The sequence below is a fragment of the Chelon labrosus genome (genome assembly GCF_963514085.1).
Source record: "Chelon labrosus genome assembly, chromosome: 3".
Taxonomy (NCBI): Eukaryota; Metazoa; Chordata; class Actinopteri; order Mugiliformes; family Mugilidae; genus Chelon; species Chelon labrosus.
This window is the reverse complement of record NC_140339.1, coordinates 30,426,975-30,445,414: the sequence shown is the minus strand read 5'-3', so window position 1 is coordinate 30,445,414 and position 18,440 is coordinate 30,426,975. Positions and strand designations below refer to the sequence as shown.

Sequence of the window (18,440 nt, the reverse complement as noted above, 5' to 3'; positions counted from 1 at the left end):
ATCAAACAAAAACGCAAGTGAGTGAGTTTGGTGGAAGTGTGGGTGGGTCGTTGATATCGTGGCTCCATGTGGCTCCACTCTCAGGCCGTACTGCACGGACTCTGGCTCAAAACTTGCAAGATGGCACCACCTGAATCCCTGGGAAACTAGCGTCAGTTTGGCCAGTGAAAAGTGGGGATGTGTTGTCCATATTCCCATACAGTCTATGCTCCAAACACACAGGAGTCCGTTTTGTATAGCTCATCCCCCAGTTTCTTATCACAGCTCTGATGTATTTTGTTGAAAGTTCAGTCAATCCTTATCAGAGTTCAGCAACAAAACACTGTAACTGTAGTATAACCGAGAGTGGGAGGGCAGTAGTGTGGCACATTTAGGAACAATAGCTATTTTGCTCTGCAGGTTCAGTGGATGCAGTGTTAATACTACTGTTTTACTGTAGTACTTACTTATATTCTTTTACTACTGGCTGCAGGTACAAGAATACATTTCACTGTGTATTGTACTATGTATAACTGTGCATGTGACAAATAAAACCTATCTATCTATCTACCTACCTATCTATCTATCTATCTATCTATCTATCTATCTATTTATTCAAAAACACCCTTGAATCCATTGATTCATTAGTTGTGCTGTTCAGATATTTCCTATCAACTTCATTTCATTATTATTAAACACTGCCTTGTATTGCCTCTAACACATTTCCACCTAATCAGCAGTATTTTCTAAGACTCTCTTGAAAACTATTAAGTCCATTAAAGTTGCTGATAAATATTTTAACTCCAGGGATGGAAATAAAAGGACAGAGGAGGGTGCTTTGTATTGGAATGTGTGTTAATTGTATTTGAGAGATGCCGATAAAGGGAGCGAGAAAGAATGTGGTCCGTACGGTGCAGTGTATCGAGAAGGCAGTTCAGTGTTGATTTGACTGTTGTGCAGAGATGCAATGATTCTCACTGGGTTGTAATATCTCTGCCATGGATATTGGATGTTTTTATGGCCTAAATCAGTACATGCAATAGTTAGACATGTTTACCTGTACCTAATGCCTTGCAAGGTGTCTCATTATTATGGCAGCTGTGCTCTGCAGGTTCAATGGATGCAGCCAGGTCACCCATAGGCAAGCAGCATCACACCCGAGATGGTATTTTTGATTTTAATTGGGGTGCGCACGGCATCAGCTTTGAATAGCTTCACCTTAATTAGTTTAGGGAGAATGCAGAAGGAATAGTGTACTTCTCTTTGATCGCACAATATTTCAGTGGGCCCGGTCTAACAGTTTGAGACTACAATAAATGACAATGAATTAAATCATTGATCTCTACCACGGGGTTGTCCTGGAACCAGTAATGGCTATAGACATTACTGAAAGTCTCTGAACGGTATGCAAACTAAAGTCAATGAGGTGTCCCTATAATACGGACGCTTTACATTTACTGTTGCTCTCTATCCTTGTGTCTGTTCCACAAAGACCATCAAAGCCACCTCTCCTCTGGGGGATCCCAGGGTGACTTACAACTTGGAAGACGGTATGGTCCCAGAGACCAACATGCCAGTTCGCTTCTACTTGACCCCCAACCGAGAGGATGGTTCGGCTTCCATCCTGGTGGCGGAGCCCCTGGATTATGAGACCACCAAGAATTTTATGCTTCGTGTTCGAGCCCAGAATGTCGCAGCTGTACCACTGGCAGCCTTCACCACAGTATATATCAATGTTACTGGTAAGCCTTTAGTAATTGTCTGTTTTATTTTAATATGTTTTACCCAATGTTACATGTTTTCTTTCCCCCATTATATTTTTGCGTTTTTATATATTATGCGCTTTATATTGCCATGATTACAGTACATGAAAATACAGTAAATATTTTTTTAATGGCAAATCGATGAATCGCTTAGTTAAAAAGCCATTGCCTAATTACTTGTTAGAGAAAGTAACATTGGCTGCAGCCAACGTAACATAGGCAGCTAAAACAAAAATGTGTTTTATTTTTGGAAAAGATGGTTTGCGTGAAAATACATTCTTTCAAATAAGTTGTGCGGCATGAAAGGTTCTGCCAGTTGAAATACGTTGCTTTCAAAGTCATGGAAATAAAAGGAAAATGAGGGTCCATGGGACTAAAAATCAACTGATTAAATTTCGTGACTATTTCACATTGTCATTGTACGTCATTGCTTTTACTAAGGAGATAGCAAGGGATGAACAAATGGGTCAGTCATTATGCAGTGCTCTCTATGTCTAATTGCATTCCAATTTTCTGTTGGGACTTTGGTGATGAAAAGAAAAAAAAAAAAAAGTAATGAAACTTGAATTCCACCCTACACTAATTGAAATAATTTGCAGAACCTGTCATCTTTCTTGAGTGAGATGAGCCTAAGAGTTTAGGATAGTAAGCACATATAGTTCCCTGTCTCCAGTGCAAATAAACACTGTCTCCTTCATCTTTGCCTAAAAATACTTGTTTCTCCTCTCGGTTTTTCTGTCATGTCTGCCATCATTTCTTCGAAATATAATAGTTAGCCCCTGGTAAATAGGCTTAAGTCGCCAAATCACCGCATGATTTTGTGGTGTTACTAGCCCCTGACCTTACTCCTACCCTAGATGCCCCAAACTCTCATGCATATAATTCCCTTGCAACATGCATGCATGCACACACACATCCCCCCATACCTCATTTCATCAAATTGGTCTTAATCCAGTGAGAAATAATTAATTACACAGACCGCTTCTTGCCTCTCTGTCCCTCTCTCAACTTCCTCTTCTCTTTTCGCCCCCTTCCCTTCCCCTTATCTGTCTTATTAAGAAAGCTCTTTGACTTCTCCAGAGGCGGTGAGGCTGAGGAAGGGAGGGAGGTCTGTAATGGATTTAAGGCCCCATTTTTAATTCATAGATTAAGACATTTGCTCAGAAGAAAGGGGATAAAAAAGGCACATGGAGCAGCATTAGAATTAATGTGTTGCTCTATTCAAGTCATTTTTGGAATGTTTTTTGGCCTAAATCAACTGCTATCATTTTGGGTTTTGCTGTTCTGTCACTGGTTCTTGGCAGAGTCTGGTTTGTCTACCAGCAACACTCTCTCTTGCCTCTCCTCGTTATTACTCAAGGTAACTGATGTCAGAAATACATCAGTTTTCAGATCTACAATTAATGCTTGGATTAACATGAATAAGCTGGAAAGTGAGCCACAGCTGTGTTGGTCCCATGGTGCTAATATAACACCTTATGAGGTTATTTTTTACAGATTTTTTTCCTCCGTATAAACTGCCAAAACAAACTAAATATTCCAGAAATATTAAATATACCCCGTTGATGTAAAATAACATCTGTTAACATTTTTGGCTGTAAAGCATTTTTTTTTCCTGAGGATGGATTGGTGTGAGCCACAGCGACATATTCAAAGAGATGACAGTAAACCGTTTCAAATAATGAGCTGAACGTATGTTAAAGTAATTCCTGTGAGTCAAAAGCTCAGACCTCACACTGCTCTGAACACTAGGGTATCAGTCTAAAGAGACTCGAGTTAAAACTGCTTGTTTCAGGCATGAAATGAACTGAGGTACAGCATAAAGGCAAGTTTAGATAAATAAGAATGTTTTTGAACCATGAATCGTGCAAAGCTACTTCAGTGTCCCTGAATAAAAATGTGGAGCTGGAAATGAGCATTATTGGTCCTCTTTTGGTGGAATAACCTGTTAGGTATACATTAATCACTCTCTGTGTTCCCATCCTCTTCTTTCTCCAGATGTTAATGACAACGTCCCATTTTTTACTTCCTCCATCTATGAGGCCTCAGTCACTGAAGGAGCAGAATCAGGAACTTTGGTTTTCCAGGTTTCAGCCACTGACCTGGACTTGGCTCTCAATGGCAAGGTGAACAAATTCACACACACACACGCCGGTAAAAGTTGCTCTTACATTGTGGTCATTGGAAAAGAATAATTTAGAACCCAGTTCTGTTTAAATACACGTATTCTACTATGTCCAGTATTCTTTTTTTTTCTTTTTTTTTTGATCATCCAAAAGATGTTTTTCATTGCTGTGTAAACCACATTCACAGATTTCTTACTCACTGCTGGAGGATCGCAGTGGGGACCATCAGTACTTCCGTATCGATCCTGAGCTGGGGTTCATTTACACCCAGGCTGTGTTTGACCGTGAGACCAAAAGCTCCTACCTGTTGGAGGTTCAGTCTATGGATGGCTGGGAGTCAGCACGGCCTGGCAAACACGGACAAGCCAACTCAGGTAAACAATGCTGACATTACCCAGAACATCCTGTGCCTGAATTTATAGTCAACTTCTGATTGCTGTGTTGCTTTTGCAGAGTCTGTCAAGTATTGTAACTTCTCGTACCTGATTGTTAAGAAAAGGAGTTGTAAAAGCTTCAAAAGCAGTAGCTAGGTTCAATTGCGTATGTGTTATGTCAGAGATATATGACAAGTAGCTTCAGTTTGTAGAGGAAAAACTGTAAACCATTACTCTAAAGCAAGAGACAGACTGAAGCAAAAACAAGTCTTTGTAATATTGATAAATATCTTTTGCTTTTAATAGCAATGATATCCTCAGTTTTCTTGGGAATATTACTTGTGTATGTTTGACACGTTATTTTATTTTTATTTTTTTGAGAAGTTTCCCCTATTCTTCTTGGTTCAAGCCAAGTCAAGATGAATGTGAAGCGTTGCTGCATAGACAATAATCAAGGTTCAGTTCCAAGCTGTTGAGCCACTACAAGACTTTCACAGAGATTTCCCAGAAGCCACTGCAATGTTTCTTAATGATCTTACTTCAGGCCATTTCTGCCATCCAGCAGCTGAGCCCATTCACATCAGTTCATTGCTTGGCTTCTGTGCCAGTGTTCTTATCCGCTTCTCCAAACTGGAGGAGTGCCGACCACCCTCATCTGTAGGTAATATACTGAAGTACTTCATTCAGCCCCGCTTTAAAGAAACCAAACTGCCCCTTTAACTTGAATAATTATGTCCACTCAGTTTTATTTGTCACGCACAGTGTATATATATGTGTACATGTAAAGGAATTTGTTCTCTGTATTTAACCCATCCAAATGAGCACACTTGGAGCAGTGGGCAGCCATGCAAGGTGCCAGGAGATAAAGAGGAGGAGACAGAGCGGACCTTATGATCAGTAAAGCTAATTATCTAACCACTAGACACTAGGCACCACCAAGCTGAATTCTTTCTTTCTTTTCTCAAACCTTTATATTGAGTATGTGAGTTTTTCTGTGATTATAATATAAAATGTCAACAAATTGCTTTAATTGCAATAAGTATATGGCTTCAGTTGATTTCAGAGTTGCAATCCACTTTTTTTTGCTGCTGTTGTACTGACTGAAAAAGAGGGCAAACACATAGGGGAGGGAGTGCTGTAGACAGATGCTCTGTTGACTTCATTTAAGGCTCCGAGTCTTCATTGAAGGCAGCAGTAATCTCTGTTTTCCTCTTTCTGTCTCCTTCCCACATCTGCTCATCCCTCTGTACTGAAGGACCAAAGGCCAACTTACTGTTTCTCTCTCTCTTTCACTCCCACTCTTCCTCCATCTCTCCATTTCTCTCTCATTTGCTGCCAGATGAAATGCATACATGCTATGGTAGAATAGAGAAACAAGAATAAATGAACAGATGTTGAGACAGATGTGGTGGATGGAAAGAGGTGTTGGAAAAACAGAAAAACAGACCAGGATATATTTTTTATAAATATGATCATAGATTATTTACAGATCTTCTCTTACTTGGTTTGGCTCACTATGACATTTGTGAAAATGTAAACAGAAGTTAAATATGAAGTAGAGCAAAGACTGCAGGGTAACCCTGGGAATTATTTTATTTATTTTATTCTGTGTTATGAGTATTAAATGAGGTTGCATGAAGAAGGGTGGGTGAAAGGAAGGGAACTTAATAGATACTTAACATGGATGAACACACACACTCATACAGGAATGCTGCAGAGTAGGAGGAAATATTTTCTGTGTTCAGAATCCAGGTCTAAAAGTTGGGTTCATTTTTCCTATGAGCATAATGGAGGCACTCTGTGGTTTGGATCGGCTCAGATCTCTCCCTGTTCAATTCAAATGAACAATGAGGGTCCATTGTGGTAGGAACTACATTATATCTTGAAATATATAAATGAAACAGCACTACAGGAACATATCATGCAAGCCTAAGGCCACATCTGGAAACGCATTTAAAGCTTTTAATGCACATGGGTTAGAGCTAAGGACGGGTTGGTACACTGCAAAGCCACAAAATGCATACTAATTGCATGCCGTAATAGCATTTATAATAGTAATAGCATGACATGGCATGGTGTGTTACTCATACCATGTTAATTGATACAAAGCTGGATAAGAAACATCCACTTTATATGGAACAATGGGAGGGCTAGATGAAATAAACATTGAAAATGCTTTGCTACAAGCAGAGACTACAGGAGCAACTTAGAACGTGGCAATTGAAGATCTCTCTCATGATGGAACTCTGGACGAGTGGTCAGCATGCATGCAGCAACCCCTTCTGCATCCTCAGCAGGTATCTCAGAGTCAAAGGTGTTTCACCCCTTAACCTGTACACCTCTCCTGAGTGGGGCAGCAGAGGCTGAGTTAGCCTTCCCCTGCAGAGGGGTTCCAGCTGCGGTTCCTTGTCACCCACAGCCACCTGGAGCTGGTCACGGCTGCTGTGGCTAACTCCCCAGTGGCCTTCCGTAATTGTTTGGGATTGAGCCCGATCTTCTGTAGGAAGTGGCGCGCTGATGTTGCGGGGAAACCTCGACAGCCTACTTCAATTGGGGCTAGACTTTTGTCTTTACTATACTTACAATTTGATCTTGGGGATCTAAATGTCCCAAACGTAATGTTGTATTATTGGTCTGCACAACTGAGGTCTATGACATACTGTATTATTTTTCAACAACCGATCCTCCTCATTCGACTGAAATGGAATCACACAATTTGCCTTTACCTGTTTCCTTATACATATATTTAGACTCGGCTAAAAAATTACAGAAACAAATTATAAATCTAATTTTAAAACACATGATCAAGATATGGGGTGAAAATATTTAAAAGAATCACAGTCACTGTCACAGTTCAGCCCAATATGGGGCAACTGCAACTTTACACCAAGCAGAGCAGATGCAGCATTTAAAATTCAAAAGCCGCATTCAAACACCATAATGTCATTTGAGGATCTGAGGACTAAATTTAATTTAATTTTCTGTGTTCCAGTTTTCAATCTCGTTTTCTACACAGAAGTCTTTTAATTGTGCGGTGAACAAATTTTATTCAACAATCTGGTAAACTTGAAGGAAAACATCTCTCACCACATCTTGAAGAGCTGTTAATATTAAAACACCATCTGGAATTAGTCTGAAAGAAAAACGTGTTCTCTGCTCACAGAAACAGAAATTAAGATCAGATTTAACATTAAGCCAGTGGCATGTAATCTTTCTCATTAAACCAAACCGTATTATCAATCACTAAAACCTAATTTAAAATGATGGAACTTAAAGGACGTGGAGATTGTCAGTCATCCAGGCCAAGGTACAGTATGTCCAAAAGACACGCAACACACAGTAAGTGGTGCTCAGTGTCCAGAAATTCCTGACACAAGGTGTGACGGAAGAAACTTTTTTGGGGATATACATTAGGACTGTGTTGTAAGTGGCTGATAAATTGTGTCTCGGTTCACCTCTGTTCAGAGAGGAGTTTTCCAGGTTTACATACAGTAGATAGAAAAAATAGAAAACTAAACCTCCCCAACTGGCATTTAGAACTGAAGAAGCCACTTGGTTGAGTGGTGAAAGTCTATTTTTATGAGTCTGCTGCGTATGGTGTCTTATTTTATTGCAAATGCATTATTCCAAATGCTCCTGTTTTATTGTCTTTATTGCATGTTCTGTTTGCAAGTTTCTGTTGTGACTTGTTTTGTACAGAAATTGGTTTAAATATGACTTGATCTGACACTTGCTTGTGTGTGTGTGGAGCTGGATATATGACTTACTACACATACATACATCTCTCCTAAAGCGTGGAAACATTAGCAGGCATAATCAGCTCCGGTGTTGCTCCTCCACCCTTTCGTACCTTTCTCCCTCTCTGACGGATTCCGATCACGTGTTTTCTTATACCTCCAAGGACTGCATTACTTTGCTATCTGTGCCATGAACTGTATACCAACTCTTCCACCCTGACTTAAATAATTTAGCTCATCTTGAAGCTGTATTGCAAATGAAGCTCGTTTTGATACGGATATCAAAGAAATGTTGTATGTTGAGTTGCTCAACTACTGAACCTTACACTGATACCCTCAGGGTGCTTCGATTCAGTCTGTGGTTGGATGCTGAAGAGAGGAAGAAACAGCTGGATTCAATGTTACAATAGAAAAAAAATAGTGCATGCAGATAACAGATGTAATTGAAAAGTGGCACGCAGCAGTAGATGGAGAAAAAAAAAACCACACTATTTTTGTGTCTTTTTTTGCATGAAGAAATGTCTACTTTACTCTCTTGCTCAGCGGTGCAAAAGTGACCAAATTGTTGCTATCCAAAAGAGACAGGCAGATGTTCATGTTCACGTTGACAGAATAAGAACAGCCTCATGTTTATAATCTCTCCTCTCTTTGTCTCCCTCTCTTATTTTTATGTTTCCAGACACAGCATATGTTCGCATTTTCATCAGTGACGTGAACGATAACAAGCCAGTGTTTGCCCAGGCATCCTATGAAGTTGATGTGGATGAGGATGCTGATGTAGGCTTTGCCATTCTCACTGTCAGTGCCAATGATGGGGACGAAGGTGGGTGGCATGGATAAAGGCATCTGTATATGTGTGCGTGTGTGAATGTTTTTAGAATTTGGGTGACACAGAATAGAAAGTGGAGGTGTAATGGTGGTGCCGGTACTATAAATCCATAATCAAGCACATTTTCTCCACATTTGCTTCGCTTCTCCTTCACTCAAGAAAAACTTCCACTCTTCACTTCATAGCTTTTGTCTGACACCCTTTTACTTTAAAGAAAGATGTTCTGCACCATAAAACATGTCATGAAGTCTTGAAATATAGGAGTTTGAATCAACTTTTGTAGAAGAACCCTTTAATATAGCCTTCCAGTGTACGGCAAAGAAAGAAGTTCTGAGGTATGGAAATGTATACTTCAAAATAGTTTCTTTACTTTACCAACCACAGTTGGTAGATGTCCTTGGAATTGTCTTACATGACTGCTGAATTAGTGAATGGTAGTCTGGTAGCATTTTAAAATGACCAAAAATCTTTCAGCCCAAATTTGAAATGTTTAGTCTGGTTGATGAGTGCTTTTTCTATGATATGAGGCCATCTGTTTCATTTTTCTGAAAAGAGCTGAGGACAATGGAAGTAAAAAAACAAGTGGCATTTTAATATTGGGTGTTTTTTGTTTTACACTTGCAATTGTTAAAACCTGTCATTAGTTTCATAGGCCTAACTGATTTACCTTTTCAGTGCACCTTTAATTAAGAGACATTGTTAGTATTTGAAAGCTTGCCAACATATATCAGTACAAAGATTTGGTCTGTGGTGGAACATGGCTGTCATGGCCAGAGGCAAATGTCAGCACATGCCAGAAAAGATAAATTGTTCTGAACGACAAGAGACCACCAAAGTGCATGTTTGAGCACATTGGCTGTTAAGGTGTAGAAGTGTTTAAAGGTGAATGAAAGTCAACATCACTTCAACAAAGCACAGGAGACTTGGGGATCTAAGGATGGCAGCTCTTGAGGCAACCTCTTTAGGCTATCAAAGCTAATAACTGAGCTGAAAAAAAAAAAAAAACTGAACTGGAGCACTACAAAGTGGAACAAAAAGAATATTGTGAAAATCAAAATAAATTTTCTTGTACCATTTAAAACTGTGAAAAAGGTTCAAATGCATAGGCACGCAACACAAAATGTGCTTGAAGCAGTATTTTATATTTATATGCAATTCCATGACGACTTACAGTAGATAATCTGAGTAAACTGGTCAATACCAAGACAATCAGCAATAATTACTGGAGTAAGGAAAAAGGTCAGTGTATGTATAAGGTGAGTTGGCTATGATGGGCCAGTGATAATTATCTCTAGGCTTGTCATCATCAGCAAACCTTTTCACTTAGTTGCTTGGTGTGAATATTTACTGTATGCTTCGTTTACACCCAGATGTGTAACGTATTGAACTGAAAAAGCTCTCACAAGGGCTGTTGAAAAATTGCTGCTGTGTGCTTTTGCAAAAAGACATTTTTTATCCATTGATTGAGTTTTTGTATTCTATCATGGTTGCTTTATAGATGTCTGGAAGTCACAGTCAACTGTCACAAAACAAATAGTGTCTAGTATTTGGACTTGGTACCGTTACTGATTTTACTGACTCAATTCAGTTTAAATCACTATAGATTTATCTAGAGATATTTCAGTTTCAAAACAGTTTTGCTTAGTGATGAAAGAGACTTTAATAAAACGTGTCAGATTTGTGGTATTGACACAATATTTTACCTCTAGTTTCATATCTTGGATATGGTTTTCCTTTTGTCCAGCTTTTCTCTGTTGTTGTAATTTAAATCCCAAATGCTGCCACACATCAGCTTTTAGGCCTGACTGTGCTCTCATCTGTCATGTTTTGGATCTCCCTCACACTTGGATTCATTTCGCTGATCTCACGAGACTCGCCATGCAAAAACAGTCTCGCAAGACTGCAGCAAGATTTCTAATGAGAGCTTTCAGGAAATGGCATATATTTTAAAAACCGAGGCAAGTATTTTATGAATCCATATTGGATCTTTCAAATGGGTTTTGATTTACATTGGAAAATTGGACTTTTTAAACCCAGTCAAACCTAGTATCTTCATTTCAAGAAACTGACTTCTATATGATCATCTAATACACTGTGCCAGTGTTCTGCAGCTTATTTGAAATGTACACCTTTGCTTTCATTTATTACCTTCAAATGGAAAGGCCATCGAGTATATTAAGAGTATAGTGTGAGTGCAAGTACACAGCTGGAGCTCCACAGGACGATTGTCTAGCTACATTTTGTGACTATTTTTAGAGACAGCAACTAAAATTGGACTTGCAAATATGACCCCATTTTAAATATTACTTTAGTTTCTTAGTTATTTATTGCTTTTTTAGAGGGAGCGAATTGGCATGCCTGCATCAGTGAGTGAAGAAGACTCAGAGAGGCTAACGTGAGAGAAACTCTCTATAGCTTGCAGATCTATAAAAAATACTTCATTTGTATAAAAAAATAAGACTCTTGAATGACAAAGCAGGCTCAAAATTCTAAAGAGGGAATAACTTACACAGCAGATTTTTTATTTATTTTTTTAATAAAACATACCTCGATATCACTCACATTCAGATAAAGGTACGATATAAACTGTGTGTGTTGAGGATGAAACAAAATGTTTACTATATCTCTATGTATACTATATATACTCTATTGTTTTTACTGCCCTCTCAGTCCCATGAGACTTTGTGAAGTAGACATGACATGAAGTTAACAAATGGCTATACTGCCATGGGACCTTTAAAAGGCGCAAATGATACTGTCAGTTGTAATACGGATTTTCAAAATCATGCTCTGTGTCACAAAAAAATGGGAAATGTGACATTTTGTGACTGTCTCACAAACTACCAAGAGACTGTGCTGTGACTGGTCAAAGGCTATTATACGCTCTATGGTCAAGGCTCAGCAGCTTTCCATTAACGTGAAGCTGATGTATCAAGCTGGAGCTGGATTGGTGATTGTTAAGAGACTGTTTCCACCATCTAAGTGTTTTATTACCGTGCGAGACAACTGGAACCTTCCAGTATCGTAAGGCCGCTAAATGGCACTCCTATTCAGTGGTTGGACCTGGTACTGGTTTGATCAGTCAGTGTCCTATATCTGAAACTGCAACTACTTGCATTCTACTCACGGCAACTGTTGCCGTGTTTTTGGTGTGACAACAATCCATGGTGACAGCAAGAAGCAGCTGATTATTCAAAAGAAAACATGGTATCACACAGTTTGTTTTTAGGTGTTTTAGTCAGTCTGCTAAAATGTTTTTGCTCTCACTATGAGGCTCTGATTCCCACCTTTAAATTGGATCAAATGGTACACATTTGGAACCTGTTCTGCTCCTGTAATGGTTCACTAGGGAATCAGAAGCAATATCCCTGTGTAAAACAAGAGAAAGAAATTGACTGTCGGTGTTGGATTGAAAATGGCACCGACCCTTTGAGCTGTCATCATCATTCAAGCCATTTCCCCCAGAAAGTGGTGTTCATGTATTTACTGCTGCTAGTGTTTCTGCTCACACAGGGTCAATGAATGCTGCTTACAAGCCAATTGTGAAGAATTCTATGACATATGCCTGCAGTCTACAGTCCATCAGTGCCTTCTATTCTTTAAGTGTGTTCCGACAAGGACAATGTAAAGTTTGTCCTATCAGACTATAAGCCTTCGTTTAAACACAGTTTCTTTTTCACTTCGAGCATCCAATACTTTTATGACACCTCTAAGATGCTTTTTTCATTCTTCTTGACCACCTGAGGCTCCACCATACTTAAACTTGCGGCAAGATACTCCATGTCCAACACTACGTGTGTTCCCCTATACAGCTCCAGCAAACCAGTGATTTGCAGTTGATGGAAAACAAACTACTACTGGTGCACTAGCAAGGAAATGTTGCCAAAGACGCCATATTTTAAAGTATTGTGAAGTACAGAGAGATTTACCTGACACTTAATCAGTCACGTTTGGCAGGAAAGTGCCGTTAATTTACATATGTGTAAAAGTCAACACACAGATCCACAGCCAGAATAAAGTAACCAATCATGATAACCAACTGAGAGAAACAGAGGAAGCCATAATGTGGCTACCAAACCTGGGCAGCCAGTCTCGAGACCTTTCAGCTGCTCTAAATTAGAAAGTGGAAAAGATAAAATAACATTTCAGTAAATCTTCCCTATTGATTGTATTTGAATTAGCTTAGACTTACACTGAAAAGCCTTTCAGTATGTCTACAAAGGTTCTCAGTCATCCAAGTCACAGTATATCCAAAAGACGAAGACGTTTCACTGCTCCAAGTAGTTTCTTCTGTTAGGGTTTTACTGTGGATGTTGTCCACCTGAAACTCACAAGACGATACTTACCTGTAATTGGAGGAATCATTTTTCCTTCCCCAATGAACGGTAATGAGCAGAGACGCCAGTCTCAATGTGTGAATGGGGCGGAGTTGAAACTGTGTTGTGAACTGATGGCTGGTCATATCACAGTCCAGCCCCGCACACCCCACCCCCCATTACTTATGGAATAGTAGAGACTTTTTACAGACTGAGTCATACCTTCAGGCCTTAACCAGTGTCATGGCTTGTGAAAAAGTTTTGATTCTGATTGTAAAACTCATGCATTAACATAAGTTTATGGTTTATTATTTACGTTATCATTGTTTGGCAAGTCACCGTGGTTCAGTATTGGCAGGACGATGCCCTTCGAGGTGTCCATAATGGCAACTGCATGATGTGCAGCAGACGACGGTTGCCTCCTGTAATGTGTGGTGTTTACTGTTTATAGACACTCTTATTCCTTGACTTTGGCCTTTGAGGCTGCAAATGCTCCCAGGTAACATAAGTATCCACAGGCTGCGTAGCTTGCACAGATAAGCCATTGATTTCTTTGAGGTAGAACAAGACGACTCTCCAGATGCACGTATAAAGTTGGCCAAATAAAGTACCTTTAAATTATGAACAGTACATTAAACACGGTATCTTAGTGCATTTAATTACATTCCACTTTGTGATTCTTTAAAATTTAACACAAAGGCCATGTAGCCGTGACAAGGATGCCTACACCTATGGGGCAATAGTACAGTAATAAAAACTGGAGCAAAAGATGTCTCTCTAAACTCAATTTACTGCATGGAATGTCGTTTTTATTAGTGACACCTGTCAGCCATCTTTGTGTGTGAGTGTGTGTATCTATGTGTGTGTGCATGTGTCTTTCCTTCCCTGCTCGGTTGTGTATATACTCCAGTTTCACTAAAGTACAGCACCTGGGGAGTTAAAGAGCTTTGAAATTGGTACAGCTGGGAAAAGGATTAATTTTCTTTCTATTTGTTTGTTTATTTTAACCACTGTATTATTTCCTTTGCTGTTCCTTTTTTTCCCCTTTGGGTCTCAGCAGTTCTCTAAAGACTTAAGAGATTCAGACAACTAGAAAAACAGAGAATGAGACTGAAAAGAAGGAATGCAATTGCGAATATTCCCTAATGTCTCATTTAAAATGAAAACAGACAGACGGTACAAAACGATCTGGATTAGAGCATTCTCCTCTCTCCTTCCTCGACTTTCATCTTGCTAATAAGCTGTGAATCTCATCTCGTCTTCAGAGGCTTTCCTCCGTTCCTTTCATATTACCATTACGGGTGGTGGATGCAACGGTGATTGCGATGCAGACCTTGGCTTTACAAGTAATTGCATTGAGGGGGAACATTTTGTTGATCAGCATCTACGAGACTTTATTAAAAAAGGCCTTGCAGAGATAAAAAAAAAAAAAAAAAGTGAAGAGATTATTAAGTCAGGTCGGAAGACATCTTTGGAGATGAGACAAGAAGGACTTGACAGTGAAAGGATTTTAGAATGCTTGGAACAATGAAACAATCAGTTTCGTAAAGTTAAATGAATTTTGGATAGTTAAAAGGCACAGGAGAAACTTAAAAATACATACATGTGCATCTCTCTGCTATTCAGTTTGCTTTGGGTATAACACTTATACTTGAAACAAAAGACTCAATAGTTTAATCACTTATTCTTACCTTCACAATAACAGTTGTAAAGCACACAACCTCACTACAGTGTTTTTATGATAGAAATACACAATTCATCTTCTATTCCAAAGAGAGCTCAGTGCTGTTTCCTAGACGGATACAGCACTGAAAATATATAAAACTTTGGTTTTACACATAGCTGTTGACACAAGACCTGGTTTTGTAATTTTCTGCAGTTTGATCCAATAAACCATTACCGAACCTTTAAAGCCACCACTTCCTTCATGTTTTACCAAGGACCACTTATAACATGGGAAAGAATCAACTTTTTTTTATTATTATATGAGTTATATTAGCAGATATTTTGCTGCATGTTTCCATCTTTCATCTTACAGAACTATTTGCCATCATTAAAAACCATTTAAATGTCATCACTGTTAGTCTGCGATAGCTTTTGCTTGATTATTAAATAATCTAATAATAATAATAATAATAATCCATGTATGTCTGATCCATCTAAGCTAGACATGTCAAACTCAAGGCTGATTTTTACTGTTGTATTGATTTACAACATTACAATTTTTGATAATTAAATTTGCTGTATAAAACATATTGGTGTTAAAAAGTTACTCAACTACTTTTAAAACTTTGATGAATTCTGGTATGTTCCTTTTTCTCAATGTTTTTATTATTCAATTATGCATGCTCATTTCTGAAGAACACCCTATTAAACTGAATTAGAATCCTTTATTGTTTAGATTTTTGAAGATTGTCAAATATTGCTAAGGGGAATTGGACACTTATTGTCTTCTGAACCTAAGGTTTTATCTGTGTTTGTCCTTTTATTAACTGACATCCACTGTTATCAATTAAATGCATTGCTGTAAAGTATTGGAGTTTTACTTTTTTTTAACAACAGAAACTGAAAACAATCAGACCTCAGACTCAGTCTTTGATTTTATTCTGCCAGCTAAAGCAACCTGATGTTATCTGAATCAGATAAAGGAGACACATTGTTGGACCGGCAGACATATGCAGCACTCAGTGAAATGTTGGCTTCTAGTCCATGGGGAATCCAGCTTTCACCAAAGCTCTTTGCTGATACAAATACAAGAGATAAACTCCTCACCCATTTTTTTTTTCACCACAGCTCCAAAAGACTTACTTACACTTCTCTCCTTTTCAGCATCTAAGGTAATTTGTACAAACTGTCATTCTTCATTCACCTCTATCTTTCCCTGCAGGTGGAAACGCTAAACTGCGCTACCAGATCACATCAGGAAACACGGGAGGGGTGTTTGATGTGGAACCAGAGGTGGGCACTATCTTTATCGCCCAGCCTCTGGACTATGAACAGAACAAAAGGTAGGAACACACTCCAGGGAAGAATCCTTTGAGACATCAGGTAAATGCTTGTTGTAAGATTTTATCTGAAACATATGGTGTTATACTCCATGTTGTTTTTGTTTTTCTCTTGATTTTTGCACTATGCTTTAACTTTAAACACCACTTAAATAAATGAAATAACTGTATCTCAGTCTAAAATAACTTAAATCTTCAGAATATTTCTAATGACTGTCATACAAAACACATTAGCGTTAAGACTGTTGCTTTTTTTGTAAAAGCTTCTGACGTGTAACTTTTGCTCAGGTACAAGCTTCATGTTCTGGCTTCAGATGGGAAGTGGGAAGATTACACAACAGTGACAGTAAACGTGGTTAACAAGAATGACGAGGCTCCAGTGTTTACTGTTAACGAGTACTATGGCAGTGTAACGGAGGAACTGGATGGTTCACCAGTGTTTGTTTTACAGGTACAGTCCAACAATTATTCAGCTGAAGTGTGACCTTCTGTGAGATTTTTGCAGTCATATCTTTACTTAGCATCTGTTTCACATACACATTCACATGCAATTAACCACTGAGTAAATCAGAACTCGGCAAAAAACACTACCTCTGTGTGACCCTTTGTTTCACAGGGCACTAAAATATTGAACTTTTTATTCTTTAGATGGGCATCTCTAGCCTGGTGTAGCCAGACTCGGTTCTTACCAGTCTGGTAACACACTATTTGGATTTCAAATACAGAGAAAAAGAATACCTCTGCACACAAATTGATAGTCTTACAACCAGTCAGAGCAACAAATTATGTTGCTTCTCGACAAAAGCGTCTTTCTCGTCTTTTAAAGTTGCTCTCAATATCTTTTACAACTGATGTGATAGCAAAATTTGAACCTTTCCCTTCTCTGACAGCATCTGTTTTGTTATAAACTACCAAATGATTTGATTGGCCTGGCAGATCTGTACTGGGAATGATCAACTCACAAAGGAGAGACTCCAGACCAACATTACCCCACAAAAATTTTGCTTTGCCTTGTGACATGTAGCATGACAGCATTACTGTGAAGCCTTTTGCACATCCAGTCAAAAGTATAAAACGTTCTTACGATGTGAAATCTGTCATAGCATATTCGTTTTTGTATCTGCCTTCAAGGGCTCATATCGCAATTTGAAGCCTGCTTTGTGTTGTTAATATGTATGAAAATGTTGGTTTTTCATCACACTGCAATTTCCATGTTAAGCTGAAATATCACTGGCCTGTCCAGAGTGTAATTGCTACCAATGTTATAAGGTTGAGTGAGAAGGAGAACACAGAAGAAGAAACAGGAGATGTGTTAGTTGCAAAGAGTCTTTAATTGCACACTTTTCCATTTAAGATTTCACTCAGCAAGTCAGCAACATTTCAATAATTCATTAAAAAAAAAAAAAAGTAGGTGATTTTGCTGTTTCTTCCATGTTATAGGTGACAGCATCTGACCCAGATAAGGATGCTGACCAGGAAGCTCTGCGCTACTCTCTCCATGGCCAGGGTGCAGAGAGTGAATTCATAATTGATGAGGTCACAGGTAAGATCTATGCCCAGCGGACCTTGGACCGGGAGGAGCGTGCTGTCTGGCGTTTTGTTGTCCTGGCCACAGATGAGGGCGGCGAAGGTCTGACAGGCTTCACAGACGTCATTATCAATGTGTGGGACATCAATGACAATGCGCCCATCTTCACTTGCTCTCCCAGCTGCCACGGAGATGTAGCGGAGAACTCAGTTGTGGGGACGTCTGTCATGGAGATGACCGCGACCGACCTGGATGACTCAGCTGTGGGGCAGAACGCTGTGCTCTCTTACAGGATTGTGGGTAGTTTAGATGCCACTAACGTCGAGGTGGGAGGAGTGCCCACCTTCTCAGAAATGTTCAATATCAACCCCACCACTGGGACAATTACTGTAGGCATGGGTGGTCTGGACAGAGAACAGGTTGAGTCCTACCTCCTGGTTGTGGAGGCCAGAGATGGGGGAGGGATGACGGGAACTGGGACCGCTACCATTCAGATCAAGGATGTGAACGACCATGCTCCAAGATTCATTGATCACTCTTGCCTGGCAAGGATCTCGGAGAATGCAGAGCCCAATGCAGAGGTAAGTTACAGGCTTCACGGTTATTGTTGTTTTAAATTTGCTGCCTTAGTTCACAGATACAGTAATTTTAAAATTAATTTTAAATCAGAGTTGCACTTTTATACACCGCATTTAATGAAAGATGTTGATGTTGTTAGCGGTCCAGTTATATCCAACAGAATAAAACATGTATCAGAGCTGTTTTTTTTTTTTTTTCTTAGAA

At 39.1% G+C, this 18,440-nt stretch overlaps 1 protein-coding gene across 1 annotated transcript in view; it reads left to right on the top strand.

The window, feature by feature from the left end:
- The window catches only part of LOC311485741 (neural-cadherin), a gene marked incomplete at both ends in the record, with an annotated part of 265,222 nt that overhangs the window by 139,374 nt on the left and 107,408 nt on the right, over window positions 1-18,440 (top strand). Inside the window, 7 exons of the mRNA XM_084541334.1 lie at window positions 1,472-1,721; window positions 3,741-3,868; window positions 4,056-4,242; window positions 8,659-8,802; window positions 16,012-16,132; window positions 16,418-16,580; window positions 17,570-18,238. Coding sequence (XP_084397460.1) covers window positions 1,472-1,721; window positions 3,741-3,868; window positions 4,056-4,242; window positions 8,659-8,802; window positions 16,012-16,132; window positions 16,418-16,580; window positions 17,570-18,238 — 1,662 coding nt within the window. The remainder of the gene's footprint in view (window positions 1-1,471; window positions 1,722-3,740; window positions 3,869-4,055; window positions 4,243-8,658; window positions 8,803-16,011; window positions 16,133-16,417; window positions 16,581-17,569; window positions 18,239-18,440) is intronic.